The sequence below is a fragment of the Cololabis saira genome, chromosome 10, assembly GCF_033807715.1.
Source record: "Cololabis saira isolate AMF1-May2022 chromosome 10, fColSai1.1, whole genome shotgun sequence".
Taxonomy (NCBI): domain Eukaryota; kingdom Metazoa; phylum Chordata; class Actinopteri; order Beloniformes; family Belonidae; genus Cololabis; species Cololabis saira.
In genome coordinates, this window is record NC_084596.1 from 41,343,131 (window position 1) to 41,358,281 (window position 15,151).

Genomic DNA, 15,151 nt, shown 5'->3' on the forward strand with positions numbered 1-15,151 from the left:
TGACTTTATAATTTATTTTTCGGTTGTCTTTTGTATTATTATTGTTTGTATTGCTGTTTGTGTCTTCCTTTGCTGCTTATGCTGATTGGTTGTTTGTTCTCCTTTGCATCTGATTGATGTGCCTGTTTGCTCCTACCAGGTTAATTGATACCACCTGAGCTGATCATGTGACCGTTTACCTGTGTTTAAAGAGCTGCTTGAAGGAGACCCCTTTGTCTTTGTTATCTGCCTTGAAGAAGGCTTACATGGCCGAAACATGTTGGCATTTTTTAACTTTTACTAAGCCATGATTCAATAAAGGCTTTTATATGTTTTCTAAATTGTTGATAACTCTGATTTCTTGCTAAATCTATGAGTACAGTCGATCGTACAACAGCTCTTTCCCATTTTAGATGTTTTCCAGTTGCTCAAACTGAAAGTTTACGCTACCACTCAGTCTTTCTGCCACTCAGTCTTTTTGACACTCAGTCTTTCTGATACTCAGTTTTTCTGACACTCAGTCTTTCTGACACTCAGTCTTTCTGACACTCAGTCTTTCTGACACTCAGTCTTTCTGACACTCAGTCTTTCTGACACTCAGTGGGCGTAACCCGCTGTGAAGTTGCATCTGTGACGTCCTGCACATTCCCTCTCTTAACCCCTCTGGTCTGAGTGTTTGGTGGGTCTCCTTACCCGTGGTGGGGGTCCAGGGCGATGGCGCGGGGCTCGCTCAGGTCGCTGCTGATGAGCACGCGTCTCTTGGTGCCGTCCACCGAGGCCACGGAGATGGACTTGTCCCCCGAGTCGGTCCAGTACAGGTTGTGCTGGAGCCAGTCCAGAGCCAGGCCCACCGGCGTGTGCAGGGACGAGTCCACCAGCGGCACCTGCTGGCTGGGGTCGCCGGCCTCGTGGATGAAGGCACTGCAAACATGAACGGGGTAGTGGGGTTATCTGGAGGACCGGGCTTCTGTCTCCAGACCTGAGCATCTCAGGAACAAACTCCTCGCCATGTCCTCACTTTTATGGCATTATTATCATGTTTGCATTCATTACGCCTGTGTTGAAAAAATCGATTTTCCAAGTGTTTTTTTGGACACAAGAATAACTGGTGCCATGTTTTTGCCTTTAAATATATTTAAAGGTATGAAAACATTAAAGTTTTCAGTTATAATTGCTTAAATCTATATTTCTATATTTCATTATTTTATATACTGTCTTGGGGTTACATTTGCATAAAATGCTAAAAACCAAATTAATTAAATTAAAAACCGAAAAAGACAGAAAATGGAAAAAATAAAACCGATTTCATCCGTCTCTGTTTCCTCCCTGGATCTGTTTGGTAATTCTGACCCACGATGTTTCTGAAAGCAGTTCTATCAGCATTCTGGGAGCTGATTGGTCCTTACAGCATCATTAGCTGCAATACTTGCTGTTGGATCTCAATATAATACTAGTATTAATATGTTCCATAACTACAGTCATATAATTCATGCAACAGCTCAAAAAACTGTTTTAATAACACTAACCCAAATCAATATCGGATCGAATCGAATCAAATTCTGATAATCGATTCTGAATCTTAGGAATCGGAATCAAATCGATACTTGACATTTGAATGGATCCCCAGCCCTGGCATTCATCACAGCTGCGAGGAGCGTTAAGGTTTTCTTAGACCAGGTTTTGACCTTTAATCCACCGATCTCCCGTCCGTCACCTACATAACATTGTTTAATTACGACCAGATGCTGAAGCGATGCAGAGAAACCTCATTACTTACTGCAACGTTTTCTTGGAAAGCCCTCGAGCCGACACAAAATGCTGCAGCATGAATTCTGGGGAGATTTATGCTTTTCCACTTTGAGCTTCTCTTCATTGGCTCCCTGTCAAATCCAAACTAGTATTTAAAATTCTTTTTTCACACATTTAAAGCGCTTAGGAGCCAAGCTCCATCTTATCTCGGGGCCTCACAGGTCCACATTATCTCAGAGTACTTTGCTCTGAGTCTGAGGATGTAATCAGGGTTCCTGGAGTGTCCAGAGGAAGGAAAACTGCCATCCCCCCTTTCCATCCCTTATGTAATTTCATCAATGAATGTGGTTTTACTGCTATTTCAACATTTAGAGTCATCACCAGAAAAATAACACCAGAAAAATAACTTATTTGACTATTTTCACCTGTTTCAAGTAAATTTTCACTTGAAATAAGTAGGAAAATCTGCCAGTGGGACAAGATTTATCTTCTTATTAAAAGCAATAAAATCTTGTTCCACTGGCAGATTTTTCTACTTATTTCAAGTGAAAATCTACTTGAAACAGGTGAAAATTGTTGTTTTTTCCAGTAATGAGTCTTGTTTTAAGTGTAATGAGATTTCTTTTACTAAAATGAGACATTTTAACTAGAAATAAGCCAAATATTCTTATTTTGAGTTTTTGCAGTGATCCATCTTACTTATCCTGTGAAGGACAGAGTCATATTGATAAGTTCAGAAAACTGTTTTTATTGTTGTGTTTTGATGTATTTGATGTAAGCCCAGTGGATATTTAAAGCTTACAGAAGGCTGCATTTAACTGCTGCTATGTCATTCCTGCAGTATTTCTGCAGGTGTTTTGGTCACTGCTATTGGCCCGGCGAAAGACTTCTTTCAAACCTTCTTAAGGAGCCTGTGAAAGAAGTCTTTCGCTGTTAAGAGCTACTTAACTGATCTGGGAAACCAGGCCATTATTTGTTATATATTATATTATTTGTAATCAGCACAAATTATCTGTCCCCATATGATAAAATCCACCATCCCCCCTGATTGTTTTTTACAACTCGAGTACTGACGACAGCTGATATGTATATTCTAAGTAGATCTGCACCAGCAGGGCTGTAAAGTGGGTGAACAGCAGAGGACGGGGCTGCAGGAGGAGTGATGGCCCTGGGCCAGGTTCATCCTCAGGTTAGCGTCCTCCTCAGCTTATCCCTTATCAGAAGAGACAAGGACTCACTCAGAGGTGCCCCTGCTCACTAATGACCGCCCCCCCCGGCCCCCCCGGCCCCCCCGGCCCCCCCGGCCCCCCGCAGAGGTGTGACGGGAGGCCAGGGCCAGGGCAGCTGGGCTCCCCAACAGGAGCTCCGACCTAGGCCTCCCCAGAGACCTTTTCTCCTCTTAACATCCATTTTAAGAAGAGAACCCAGTGCTCTAATTAGAGCACCGTCGGGGATAAGTGCAGCCAGGATAACGTACATGCTGAGAAAGAAAAAACACTTGCAGATCCTCCACATTCATGGACACCACATCAGCAGAAAACGCAGAACAGGCGCTGTGCGTAGGGCCTCATCTTCCACGTTTTGCGCGAGAGGACACATTTGCACGGTAGCGCATAAGTGTAATGGATGCACATATGTGTTACCGTGAGGCGGAGTAGAGAAAAGAGACCTGTAAGGCCACGTTTACACATAGCCGGGTATTTACAGAAACTGATATTTCCCCCTCTACGTTTTGAAAAATACCATCATTTACACAAACCTGCATAAATAACTGTTAAGGTGCTATCAGCAGCCAAACCTACAGGGGGCAGTGTAACGAGAAGATAAAGTCATGCTAGCCAATTGGAATCCTGGAAAAATGACACGAGTAACTTCCAGTTACTTCCAAGATGAACGAGAGTCTTTCGTTTGGAGTGACAGGGAAGTGGAGTTACTTTTAAGTGTGACTTTAGAATATAAAACAGGTAAAATACAAAAAAATAACAAATTGTAAACACAGGTCACACACATGATGCTGGTGACGTTTCTGTCGCATAACGTGACGTTCTGAAGCCTAAATGTCTGTTTCTCTCTGTTTACAAGCAAACGTAAAAAAAAATTTTCTGACTGAAAATTTTCAAAAACTGAGTTTTTGAAAATCTCCACTTTGGCCGGAGTTTTCAGAAATGATTGTTTTTGGTGACTTTGAGCTTCGTTTTCGTGTAGACGAACGGCCAAAACGCATGAAAACACAACCGTTTTTTGCTACGTGTAAACGGGGCCTAATCTGGCCGCGCAATGATTGGCAGCACCCGACATCCGACCAATCAGAGGGCAGCGTGCAGGCAGGATCTTGCAGCGCTGCAGAAAGTGAGATTTCAACACGTCGTCCAAAAGACATCACGAAAGAATCAGGAGCGAAGAAGAGGGAAAAAAATACAAAACGCTTGGAAACTCGTGCTTCACTTAAAGGTGGGTGTGTTGTTGAAATTAAACACCTGAGCTGCCACTCAGATAGGAATCTCTGTCTAGACTGGAGAACTTTGTTTTCCCAGCAGCCCTGATGAACATTTATTTGCCTTGCTAACGCCCTCTGCATTCACGTTTGTTGAAAAAGAGTGGTAAAAAATGACCAGTTGGTCGTATATAGGTGACAAATTGGCAATATTGGCTATAGTTTTATATCAATTTATGTTATTAAGAAGTTTTTGACCACATTGATGACTTTGCATCCAGAACATAGAGACGTGTGCGTCCGTAAAAGGCACACAAGCATGTTTAGTCCTGATTTCAGACCTGCTAAACCTGCTTTGAGTTTTTTGTGGGGGATTGAGGTGGTCTAAGTATCGTATTGGCCTGAATATAAAACTGTGTTTTTTGCATTGAAATAAGACTGAAAAAGTGGGGGTCGTCTTACATTCGGGGTCTAGACGTTATACCCATTCACAACGCTAGATGGCGCCAAATAACTTTAAAGCGAATGCAGAACTTAACTCCCCAGGCCAAAGCGAACCACTGTCACGAAGAAGAAAAATAAAAAATAGTATAAGAAAGAAAAGAGAAAAAAATAAGAGAAGAGATAACAGAAAGTGGAGAAACGTAGCGACAATCTGGAGAAAAGTGGGGGGAAGTTCAGCAGGTAAACCGGCAGCTGAGGAAAAGTTTTGATGCAAACTTCAAGATAATGATTTCAAATAGTCAAAATAACATGCTTTTTCTCTCCAATATATTGTTATAATCATTTGTTTCAGATGTACTGTAATTATTTTCTGTATAAAAATTGAATTTGGTGTTCAAAAAGTCTTTCTTCAAACTTGAGTCTTGAAAAAGAGGGGGTCGTCTTATAATCGGGGTCGTCTTATATTCGGGACAATACGGTAACTTTCTTTTGATGAGTAATTGATGGCTATTTGTGACTCAGATTTGTTAATTTATTGAAGTTTTTTATTTAATATTTATTTCCTTATTTCGGGTTGAAAATTTTAATTCAATACTTATTTATTTCAGGTTGAAGTTTATTCAATATTTATTTAAGTTAGTTAAATGGCATGTCGATATACGGCCATTTTATACCTATGATATATTTGGGATGAGGAGAGGTGTGGGGGCAGGGGGGCCTCCAAATTACATTTCGCTTAGGGCCCCAATTCGGTCAGGGACGGCCCTGCACATCAGACTGTGCTGATGAAGTATTTCTTATCTGGAGTCCTAAAAATGCAGTTACGATGATTCCCATGTCCACCCTTTGTGAGACTAGGGCTGGGGATCGATTCAAATGTCAAGAATCGATTTGATTCCGATTCTTAAGATTCAGAATCGATTATCAAGATTTGATTCGATTCGATTCCGATATTGATTTGGGTTAGTGTTATTAAAACTGTTTTTTTTAGCTGTTGCATGAATTATATGACTGTAGTTCTGCAACATATTAATACTAGTATTATATTGAGATTCAACAGCAAGTATTGCAGCTAATGATGCTGTAAGGACCAATCAGCTCCCAGAATGCTGATAGAACTGCTTTCAGAAACATCGTGGGTCAGAATTATCAAACAGATCCAGGGAGGAAACAGAGACGGACGAAATCGCTTTTATTTTTTCCCACATTCCGTTTTTATTTGTTCCATTTTCGGTCTATTTTGGTTTTTAATTTTTGAGCATTTGGTTTTTAGCATTTTTTTGCAAATGTAACCCCAAGACAGTATATAAAGTAATGAAATATAGACAATTTATGCAATTATAACACTTTAATGTTTTCATACCTTTAAACATATTTAAAGGCAAAAACATGGCACCAGTTATTCTCGTGTCCAACAAAATATTTGGGGATCAACAAAAAAATTACCAAAAGTAAAAAAAAAAATACATAAATAAATAAAAGAAAATTTTAAAAAATAATCCCCCCCCCCAAAAAAAAAAAAAATCGATCTTTAGACGTATGAATCGATTTTTAGGAATTAATATGAGAATCGATTTAGAATTGAGAAATTGATTTTTTTCAACACAGGCCTATGTGAGACGCAGTTAAGTTCTGAATGTTGGCACAAACCTAATCTCAAGATTTGAGGATAATGTTGGTTTTGAGCGGTTCTGTGTAACATGACGGTCTAACAACCACGGCAGGACAAGGATGTACACGATGAAGTATCTCACCTCAGATCCACAAATCACACTTTTGTGATCAAACTTAAACGCTGAAAAACCTCAAACGCGGTTGCGATCCAGTGTCTGTCCCGCGAGAATGTAGTGGAATCTAAAACCCGTCTTCTTGCTTTTCTTTACCTGTAGATCTTCCTGTGGAATCGATCACACCAGAAGACGCGGTTGTTGGCGACGTCCAGGTCCAGAGCCACGGCGTTCTTCTGCGTAGACACCACCTGGCTGTAGTCCCGCTTCACCAGGTCGATGCGCCGGATCTCATGGCGGTTGGTGAACAGCAGATACGGACTTTTACCTGCAGGAAGAGAAGCAGTCAGAGGAAGGTCTGGTCCACTAATGGAAAACTGGTCCAGTTTTGACAGTTTGGTAACAACAAGCACCAGGACCGACCCAGGAAATAACCTCCCATCCCACGCCTTCTCACATCCTGCCAAGCGTTGGTTACTGTCAAGACAAATGTGTGTACATTTATGAAGTGTGTTGTGTTGTATGTGTGTTGGGGAGGCACCCTACACTGCAAAACCTCAAAATCTTAACAAGAATATTTGTCTTATTTCTAGTTAAAATGTCTAATTTTTAGTAAAAAAAAAATCTCATTACACTTAAAACAAGACTCATCACTGGAAAAAGAAAAACAATTTTCACCTGTTTCAAGTAGATTTTCACTTAAAATAAGTGGAAAAATCTGCCAGTGGAACAAGATTTTTTTGCTTGTAATGAGAAGATAAATCTTGTCCCACTGGCAGATTTTTCTACTTATTTCAAGTGAAAATTGAATTGAAACAGGTGAAAATTGTCAAATGAGTTATTTTTCTGGTGATGACTCTTGTTTTAAGTGTAATGAGATTTTTTTTACTAAAAATGAGACATTTTAACTAGAAATAAGACAAATATTCCTGGTAAGATTTTGAGTTTTTGCAGTGTAGCTTTAAATCTTTGGTGCCAATATCTGACAGATCCCATGCTCTGTTGAATCTGCTCCCATGTTTCTATTCATCTATTTTATCTATTGTCTCTTTGCTTTGTTCTGCTCTTTTACTTTTTCTAAACTAATTTTTATGTACTACTATTCCATCAACCTGCCCAGGGACTACAGGTGGAAAACAGCAAGCTGCCACAACCTGGCACAATGACCATTCTCTTGTACAAGATGAATGTCTTATTGTGCACCGTCCCTGTTTTGAAATAAATACATTACAAATTACAAATCAGAAAAACCCCTCTCCTCTAACCGTACGAACACAATGCCTTTAACACGATTGACAGAGAGAAGTTAGCAATTAGAGCGCGCAAAGAATTTTTAGCATTTAGCATTTTTAAGTCAGATCAAATTATTTAAAAAAAGTCTGTTTTATGTCAAAATTAAGCAGGAAATAACATGAACGCTTCTGTGAATATTCTAAAGGGGTCGGAAACCCAAAACGTTGAAAGAGCCATATTGGACCAAAAACACAAAAAACAAATATGTCTGGAGCCGCAAAAAATGAAAAGTCTTGTATAAGCCTTAGAATGAAGACAAATGGCGAAAGGCGAAATGTCGAGAAAAAAGTTGAAATGTAGAGATTAATGTTGAAGTACAATCTCGAGAAAAAAGTCGAAATGTCGAGAAAAAAGTCAAAATGTCGAGAAAAAAGTCGAAATGTCGAGATTAATGTTGAAGTACAATTTCGAGAAAAAAAGTCGAAATGTCGAGAAAAAAGTCGAAATGTTAAGAAAAAAGTCGAAATGTCAAGAAAAAAGTCAAAATGTAGAGAAAAAAGTCAAAATGTCGAGATTAATGTTGAAGTACAATTTCGAGAAAAAAAGTCGAAATGTCGAGAAAAAAGTCAAAATGTTGAGAAAAAAGACGAAATGTCGAGATTAATGTTGAACTAAAATTTCGAGAAAAAAGTCGAAATGTTGAGAAAAAAGTCGAAATGTCGAGATTAAAAAGGAAAGGAAAAAGGAAGAAAAAAAGAGAAAAAAAAATGAAAAAAGAAGAAAAAAAGAAAAAAGAAGAAAAAAAAAAGAAAAAAAGTAAGGTCAAACATTTTTGAAAAAGCGCCAGGGAACCACTAGGGCGGTGCTAAAGAGCCACATGTGAGCCGCGGGTTGCCGACCCCTGAGTTAGACACTAATAAAAATCACCAAACAAGTCCTCCCCCAACAACACAGGAACAATGACCCTCCATCCCTGGTTCTGTGTCTGTATTAATCAATAGGTTGTAGACTGCAGGCCGTCTGAGGACAGGCCGATCCTTCACCGGCACTTTTATCTGCTCCGCGAGGGGAGGTTACACCTGGGGGAAGCTGCTGAAACATCACCCTGAACATCATCTGTACAGCTCAGATTTACTTCAAAAGAGAGCAATACGATACATTTACGATACATTCATAAGGCTGGATATGGAGATCACACTAACTCACTATTCTTACAGTCTAAAGTACTAAAACTCATGGATCTAGTGGCATTTCAATCTGCACAAGTCATTTTTTAAGCAAAAAATCATTCGCTACCGGATAACATTCAGAAATTATTCATTGGGAGGGAAGGGGGTTATAATTTAAGGGGAAACCTAAACTTCAAATCTTTATTCGTGCGTACAACAAAAAGAAGTTTTGTGGAATTAAACTGTGGAATGGTTTTAATTTGGAGTTAAAATAATGTACAAACATAAAACTATTTAAGAAGAAATATAAAGAAATGGTTTATTTGAGGTATAAAAGTGAAGACTGTTTAAAGATCAGCAGATGTGTGTGTTCTGCTATTTTGTCATGTTGTCTTTGTATGCTTATATACTTAGATATAAGTATTATATTTATATCATAGTTATATTATATTTATGATAGAGCTTACATCTTGTATTAAACAGGTTATTTTTGTAAAAAATATATTTATTTATTAAGTGTATAGTATAAAAAATTAATACAAACTTATAATTTATGTTTAGTTGTGGAAAGGGGGTGGGATTAAATAAGTTTATACTTCCTCCCACTCCTTTTCGAACATGTACTGTAACTTGAAATATGTGTTTTGATTTTGATGTTGGTTTTTTCTTTATGTGGTGGAATGCCCACCTGTATTTATTTTCTTGTTTTTTTTACATGTTCGAAATAAACAAAAAGATGTATTTATTCATTTCTGTCGAGCGTTTATGTGAGCAGAGTTTTCTGGGACGTCCACTCGCTGGAGAGACGCCTGACACGAGCACGTGAGAGACGAGCGCTGTCCCGTCCTCGTCTCAGCATCAGAGCACGTCCTACACTGTCCTTGTTTCCTTTTGGGCACACCTATTTTTAGAGAGCTCTGATTTTGATAAGGTTACCCAGGATGCATTTTAATCAGAATTACATCTAAAAATGAGCTTTAGACATATTTGTAACCAGGCGCGTAGCCAGTAATGGGCCTGGGTGGCACTGGCCCTCCCAGCCAACTTTGATCAAAATACATGTTTCACATAAACATATTCTAAAAGATTATGAGAAAAGGTATACATATAAAGGTGATTTGTTGTTGACTTGAGTTCAGCCTTTATTATATAACTGATTGCTCTGGTTCCGACAGATTGAGCTGCCTTTAGCCAGCAAGCTAGCCGGCGTTGCAGCCGACTTTATCGCCACAACAGAGTTCATTGATTAGTTATTTAAAAAAAACAAAGCTTGAAGAAAACGTGTCACTGCCACGTTTACACATAGCCGGGTATTTACAAAAACGGATATTTCCCCCTCTACGTTTTGAAAAATACCCTCGTTTACACGAACCCGCATAAATACGCTGTTAAGGTGCTATGAGCATCCAAACCTGCAGGGGGCAGTGTAACGAGAAGATAAAGTCATGCTAGCCAATCAGAATCCTGGAAAAAAACATCAACAAATGACACGTGTGAAGCCTGAATAATATGGTACCGCGTTAAATCGACGGCGTAGCCTACGTACGGTGAGCGTCGCCGCGTACCCTACGCCGTAGGCTCTACGTTGGTGTAAAGCTGAACCATAAATCAGCCTTGACTGCCAGTTACTTCCAAGACGGAACGAGAGTCTTTCGTTTGGAGTGACAGAGAAGTGGAGTTACTTTTAAGTGTGACTTTAGAATATAAAACAGGTAAAATACAAGAAAATATTGACGGTGGCCAAACAAATTGTAAACACAGGTCGCACAAATGATGCTGGTGACGTTTCTGTTGCATAATGTGACGTTCTGAAGCCAAAATCTCCGTTTCCCTCCGTTTACAAGCAAACGTGAAAACGGAGTTTTTGAAAATCTCCACTTTGGCCGGAGTTTTCAGAAATGATAATTTTTGGTGACTTTGAGCTTCGTTTTTGTGTAAACGAACGGCCAAAACGCATGAAAACGCATTTGCTACGTGTAAACGGGGCCTCAGTCCACCCAGCCCACTTCTTCACACTCAGCCCCACTCAGGCTTGCCACCCGTCCCTTGAAATACGGAATTGTTACGTAATTGGGAATTAAAAGTTGCGTTCCGTATTGAACCAATACAGACACATATTATGCTCTTATTTATTGATGTCATAATATACAGGTGAAGGTCGGAAAAATTTGAATATATTGCAAAACTTAATTCATAGTAAATTCAACTAAAGGTGAAACAAATATATTATTTCCCACTACATTCAAAGTGAGATATTTCAAGCCTAGGCTATATTTATATTTACCATAGGAGCAAAGACTATTTCAGTTGCTATATGGTTGGCTGTCTGTACAGTCATGCAAGTTCAATGCTATTAAAGCACTTCAAACTTTAAATCAAAGCATTTAGTTTTTTCATATAAAATAAATACATTTCTATGCAGTTTAGAACAGTGGTTCTCAACTCCGGTCCTCGGGACCCCCTGCCCTGCATGTCTTAGATGTTTCCCTGCTTCAGCACACTGTGATACAAGGAGCTGTGTCATCAACAGAACTGTCCAGACTTTGATGACAAGCTGGTGACGACTGTTAATTTGAAACAGGTGTGTTCATGCAGGGAAACATCTAAGACATCTAGGGCAGGGGGTCCCGAGGACCGGAGTTGAGAACCACTGGTTTAGAAGTTTTGGGGATGTCCCTTTTTTTTGGCGCCTGCTCTGCTGAAATCGGGGCGTCCCTTATTTCTATTTCTGAAAGGTGGCGATCCTATCCCCAGAGGAGGTTCTCTCTCCCGCTCAACCTACGGTTCCCCTCCATTTAACCGCAATTGATGACTTTGGGTGTATTTCTAAGCACCGTCAAGAATGGAAAATCAAGATGCTTCTCATCAAAGTGGTATGGACAGTTTTCTTGGTTGGAATACAGTTTAAACAAGGACGCGATTTTCTGTCAAATGTGCAGACATTTCCCCAGCGGAGCTGACGGTCTTTAATCTATCTGTTTGTCATGTTTTCGGCTTAAAAGTTTTTATAAGTCCGCTTTTTCTGGGACAATATGGCCCACCCATTTTTGTCCTGGCCCACCCAATAAAATATTTCTGCCGCTGTTTGTAACCCTGGGAGAAGCAGGAACCCGGTGTCCCTGCGTGCCATGAACATGTGATGGCAGCTGCAGCCCATCATCTCCAGAGGTACAACGTCCTCTCATCAACGCTTTGCTTTCAACTAGGCCTGTGTTGGAAAAAATCAATTTTCCGAGTCTAAATCGATTCTCATATTAATTACTAAAAGACGATTCTTATGAATAAAGATCGATTTATTTTTTTTTCATCATTACATTTTCGCCTGGTGAATTTTAATCCCAGTAGTCGAACACAGTTTGTCATGACACTTCTGAAAAATGCCTGGTGCTTCATGGCGATATGTGTGTGTGGTGACAGAATAAATTAGACAAGTTAAAATGATTTGTTTACTGCATGAGCTGTTGAAATTTCTTTCTTCTTTGCACTTTAAATGGATATTGAAAGGCCTGTTTGAGTTATTTATTTCTTAGTTATTTCACAATAATTATTGTGAAATTATTATTTCACTAGTTATTGCACATCATATAATTCAGGCAACAGCTCAAAAAACAGTTTTAATAACACCTACCCAAATCAATATCGGATCGAATCGAATCCTGATAATCGATTCTGAATCTTAAGAATCGGAATCGATTCTTGACATTTGAATGGATACCCAGCCCTACTTTCAACTGTTTTCCTTTTGACATTTTGTTTCATAACCTCATTCAGTGTGTTTACATGGGAAGTTTAATTCCTCTTTAATTCAGAATTAAAATGAAGTCCGATTTAAAATGAGTACAAATTACCATGTAAACACCTAATTCCCAATGAAAATGGCCATTCCAAATTAAACTTAATTCCGAAGTAAGTGGCTGGTTTATTCTGATTTTAAATCTGAATAGAATAATTCCAGATCATGTTTACACTCATTTCTCTTTAAATTAATTCCGGTCTTTCTTTCTGCTCGTTCCCTCGCCCGTCTGTCTCCATGACGATTATATTCCACACTGGGCTTGTTTTCCAAACAAAGTTTCAAGATGGCAGCACGCAGTAAACGCTGGTCAAGAGCAGAGACCATTTATTTAATAAATAGCTTGGAGGACCTGGAAATATTTAAAAGAACAGATGGAAACAGGAAACATGAACATTGTGAGCTTTTCAAAGTTGTAGCGGCTAAGTTTGTTTTCCTTCCGGTACACGTAACTTCCGGTCCGCCCCCCTATCCAATCAGAACCTTCCCAACCCCCAGACCGTAAGCAGAATTGGAGAAAGCCGATCAAACGTGTTTTCCGTGTAAACATCACGTAATCGTGGCCATTGTGCCGCCGTGCTCCGGCACCTCCTCCGTTTCCAGCTCTCCTTCCTCTCCCAGCCCAACGTCTGAACGATAAACAGCTCCGTTTGATCCCAAACGTACCAAATGTTCCAACACAACTGGTCATTAATTACAACGACAACATCTCCAGCCGCTCTGGAGAGGAAATTGCTCCCTTGCTAGCGTTATGGGCTGTCAGTGTGGACGTGGTCGTCTAAAACAGTGTCTCCCAACCTGGGGTCTCTGGGGGTGCACCAAACTTTGTCTGCTTTGAGGATATGCAGTTGTACAAATTATATTTACACATGTTAAATAAATAAAAAATCATAATAACACACCTAATAGAATACTGTAATTCAAGTCTGTATAAACCCACTTAGTATTTTAAAATGACCAAAATATATCTCTAAGTGATTTAGCAGGATAAAAACTTAAAGGTATTGTGACATGAAAAACAAATTTTTCTTGATTTTTTGTGTTTTGTTGGGTGTCTTGACATCAATTACACCCAAAAAACAACAAACTTTTAACATTCAGTGTATTGTGTGCTTTCTGGGATTTTCCGCATAACTATGCAAAAACGGCGCAGGTGGTTTAGTGGCGGAACGTGACGTCACGCCCCACTAAATCACCGCCCCCTCCACCCAGCTCCCTGTCTCCTCTCCTCTCCAGCGCACCATAAAGGCTGATTTATGGTTCCGCGTTACACCGACGTAGAGCCTACGGCGTAGGGTTACGCGGCGACGCGCACCGTACGCTGAACCCTACGGCGTAGGCTCTGCGTCGATTTAACGCGGGACCATAAATCAGGCTTAACACGGAGCTGTTTAGAGCCTCTTTTGTTCTCATCAGCGGAGGAAAACTGCTAAGAAGACCCGTGGCCACTGACTGGACTTAAGATAAGGGGACACTGCTGCTTGCATGCCTTTATTTTTATGATTGTTTGCTGTGGACTGCTTCTCCGTGCTGCTTTTCCGTGCATGCTTCGCCTGTCGCTCTCGGCTTAACTCTCCGACGCCGCTGTGAGCGTATGGCTGGAGGAGGAGGAGGTTTGGAGGAGGAGCGGAGCAATGATTGACAGGAAAGGGGGGAAATGGAAGCGTTTTTCACGGCGCAAAAAAACACTGTCATAAAAAGCCAGGAATGGAGTACTAGAGTGAAGTTTTTCTTGTTACACTCTTTTAGACACATTTGAGGGATGTTGGCCAAGACTTTTAATAGTGTTAAAAGCATGTTAAAAATGATCTCACAATACCTTTAAAAACGTATTAATATATCATTATTCAACATTTAATCATACTACTACTCCGACAGGTTGTTAAAGGAAAAATGTTAAACATTTTTGCTCTCATATTAAAAGAGACATTTTTCTGAAATTATTTTATGTCCTTGCAATTATTTTTTGTGCATATTTTATACATTGGTGACACAAAAGGAAGGTGAGAAAAACAAAGTACAGGGTAAACCAAAGAGAAATGTATCAAAAAAACATAATTAATGTTCATTTTTTTCAATTAAAGATTTGTAATGTTTTTGTTTATTGTCTATTGTGCATTTTTTATTTATTTTTTAAAATGTCTATTAACATTTGGTCGAAAGGACTGCCGATGAAAATTAGCCTTTCGGCTAACTAAGTACATTTACTTTCTGCAAGGAAATGTTGATCAAGGTACACTGTCCCTTTTTAAAAATAAAGAATTATTATTATTAACGAATAACTTCACTCTTTTGCTGCTAGTACGTACGGGTCGGCGGGCCCGACTGGTCTTAGACACAAGTAGGCGGGGAAACAAGGAAAAAAGGTTGGGAACCACTGGTCTAAAACACAGGGCGCAGAGAGAAACATGCGTGTTTACGGAGGCATGGGGGCAAATAACACGCTCACAACAAAGCGTTCGGATCCAAACGCACAGTAGAAGGTTTTCATATTAACGCAGTTGAACTGCGAGAAGTGAAATTACAGACAACAAACAAACATGATTCATTTAACTCCCTGTTCCCTGCCTGTATAATTCAGAGATGAAGGGAAATGAAGCGTAAGCCCGACAGAGATGGCCTG

General features: G+C 39.7%; 1 protein-coding gene across 2 annotated transcripts in view; it reads right to left on the reverse strand.

Annotated features, from left to right (window-relative positions):
• The window catches only part of LOC133453072 (low-density lipoprotein receptor-related protein 8-like), a 196,729-nt gene that overhangs the window by 33,484 nt on the left and 148,094 nt on the right, over positions 1 to 15,151 (reverse strand). For both annotated transcript variants that reach the window (XM_061732927.1, XM_061732926.1), the window contains exons 10-11: positions 6,490 to 6,661; positions 673 to 900 (exon numbers count right to left, since the gene is read on the reverse strand). In XM_061732927.1, coding sequence (XP_061588911.1) covers positions 673 to 900; positions 6,490 to 6,661 — 400 coding nt within the window. The remainder of the gene's footprint in view (positions 1 to 672; positions 901 to 6,489; positions 6,662 to 15,151) is intronic.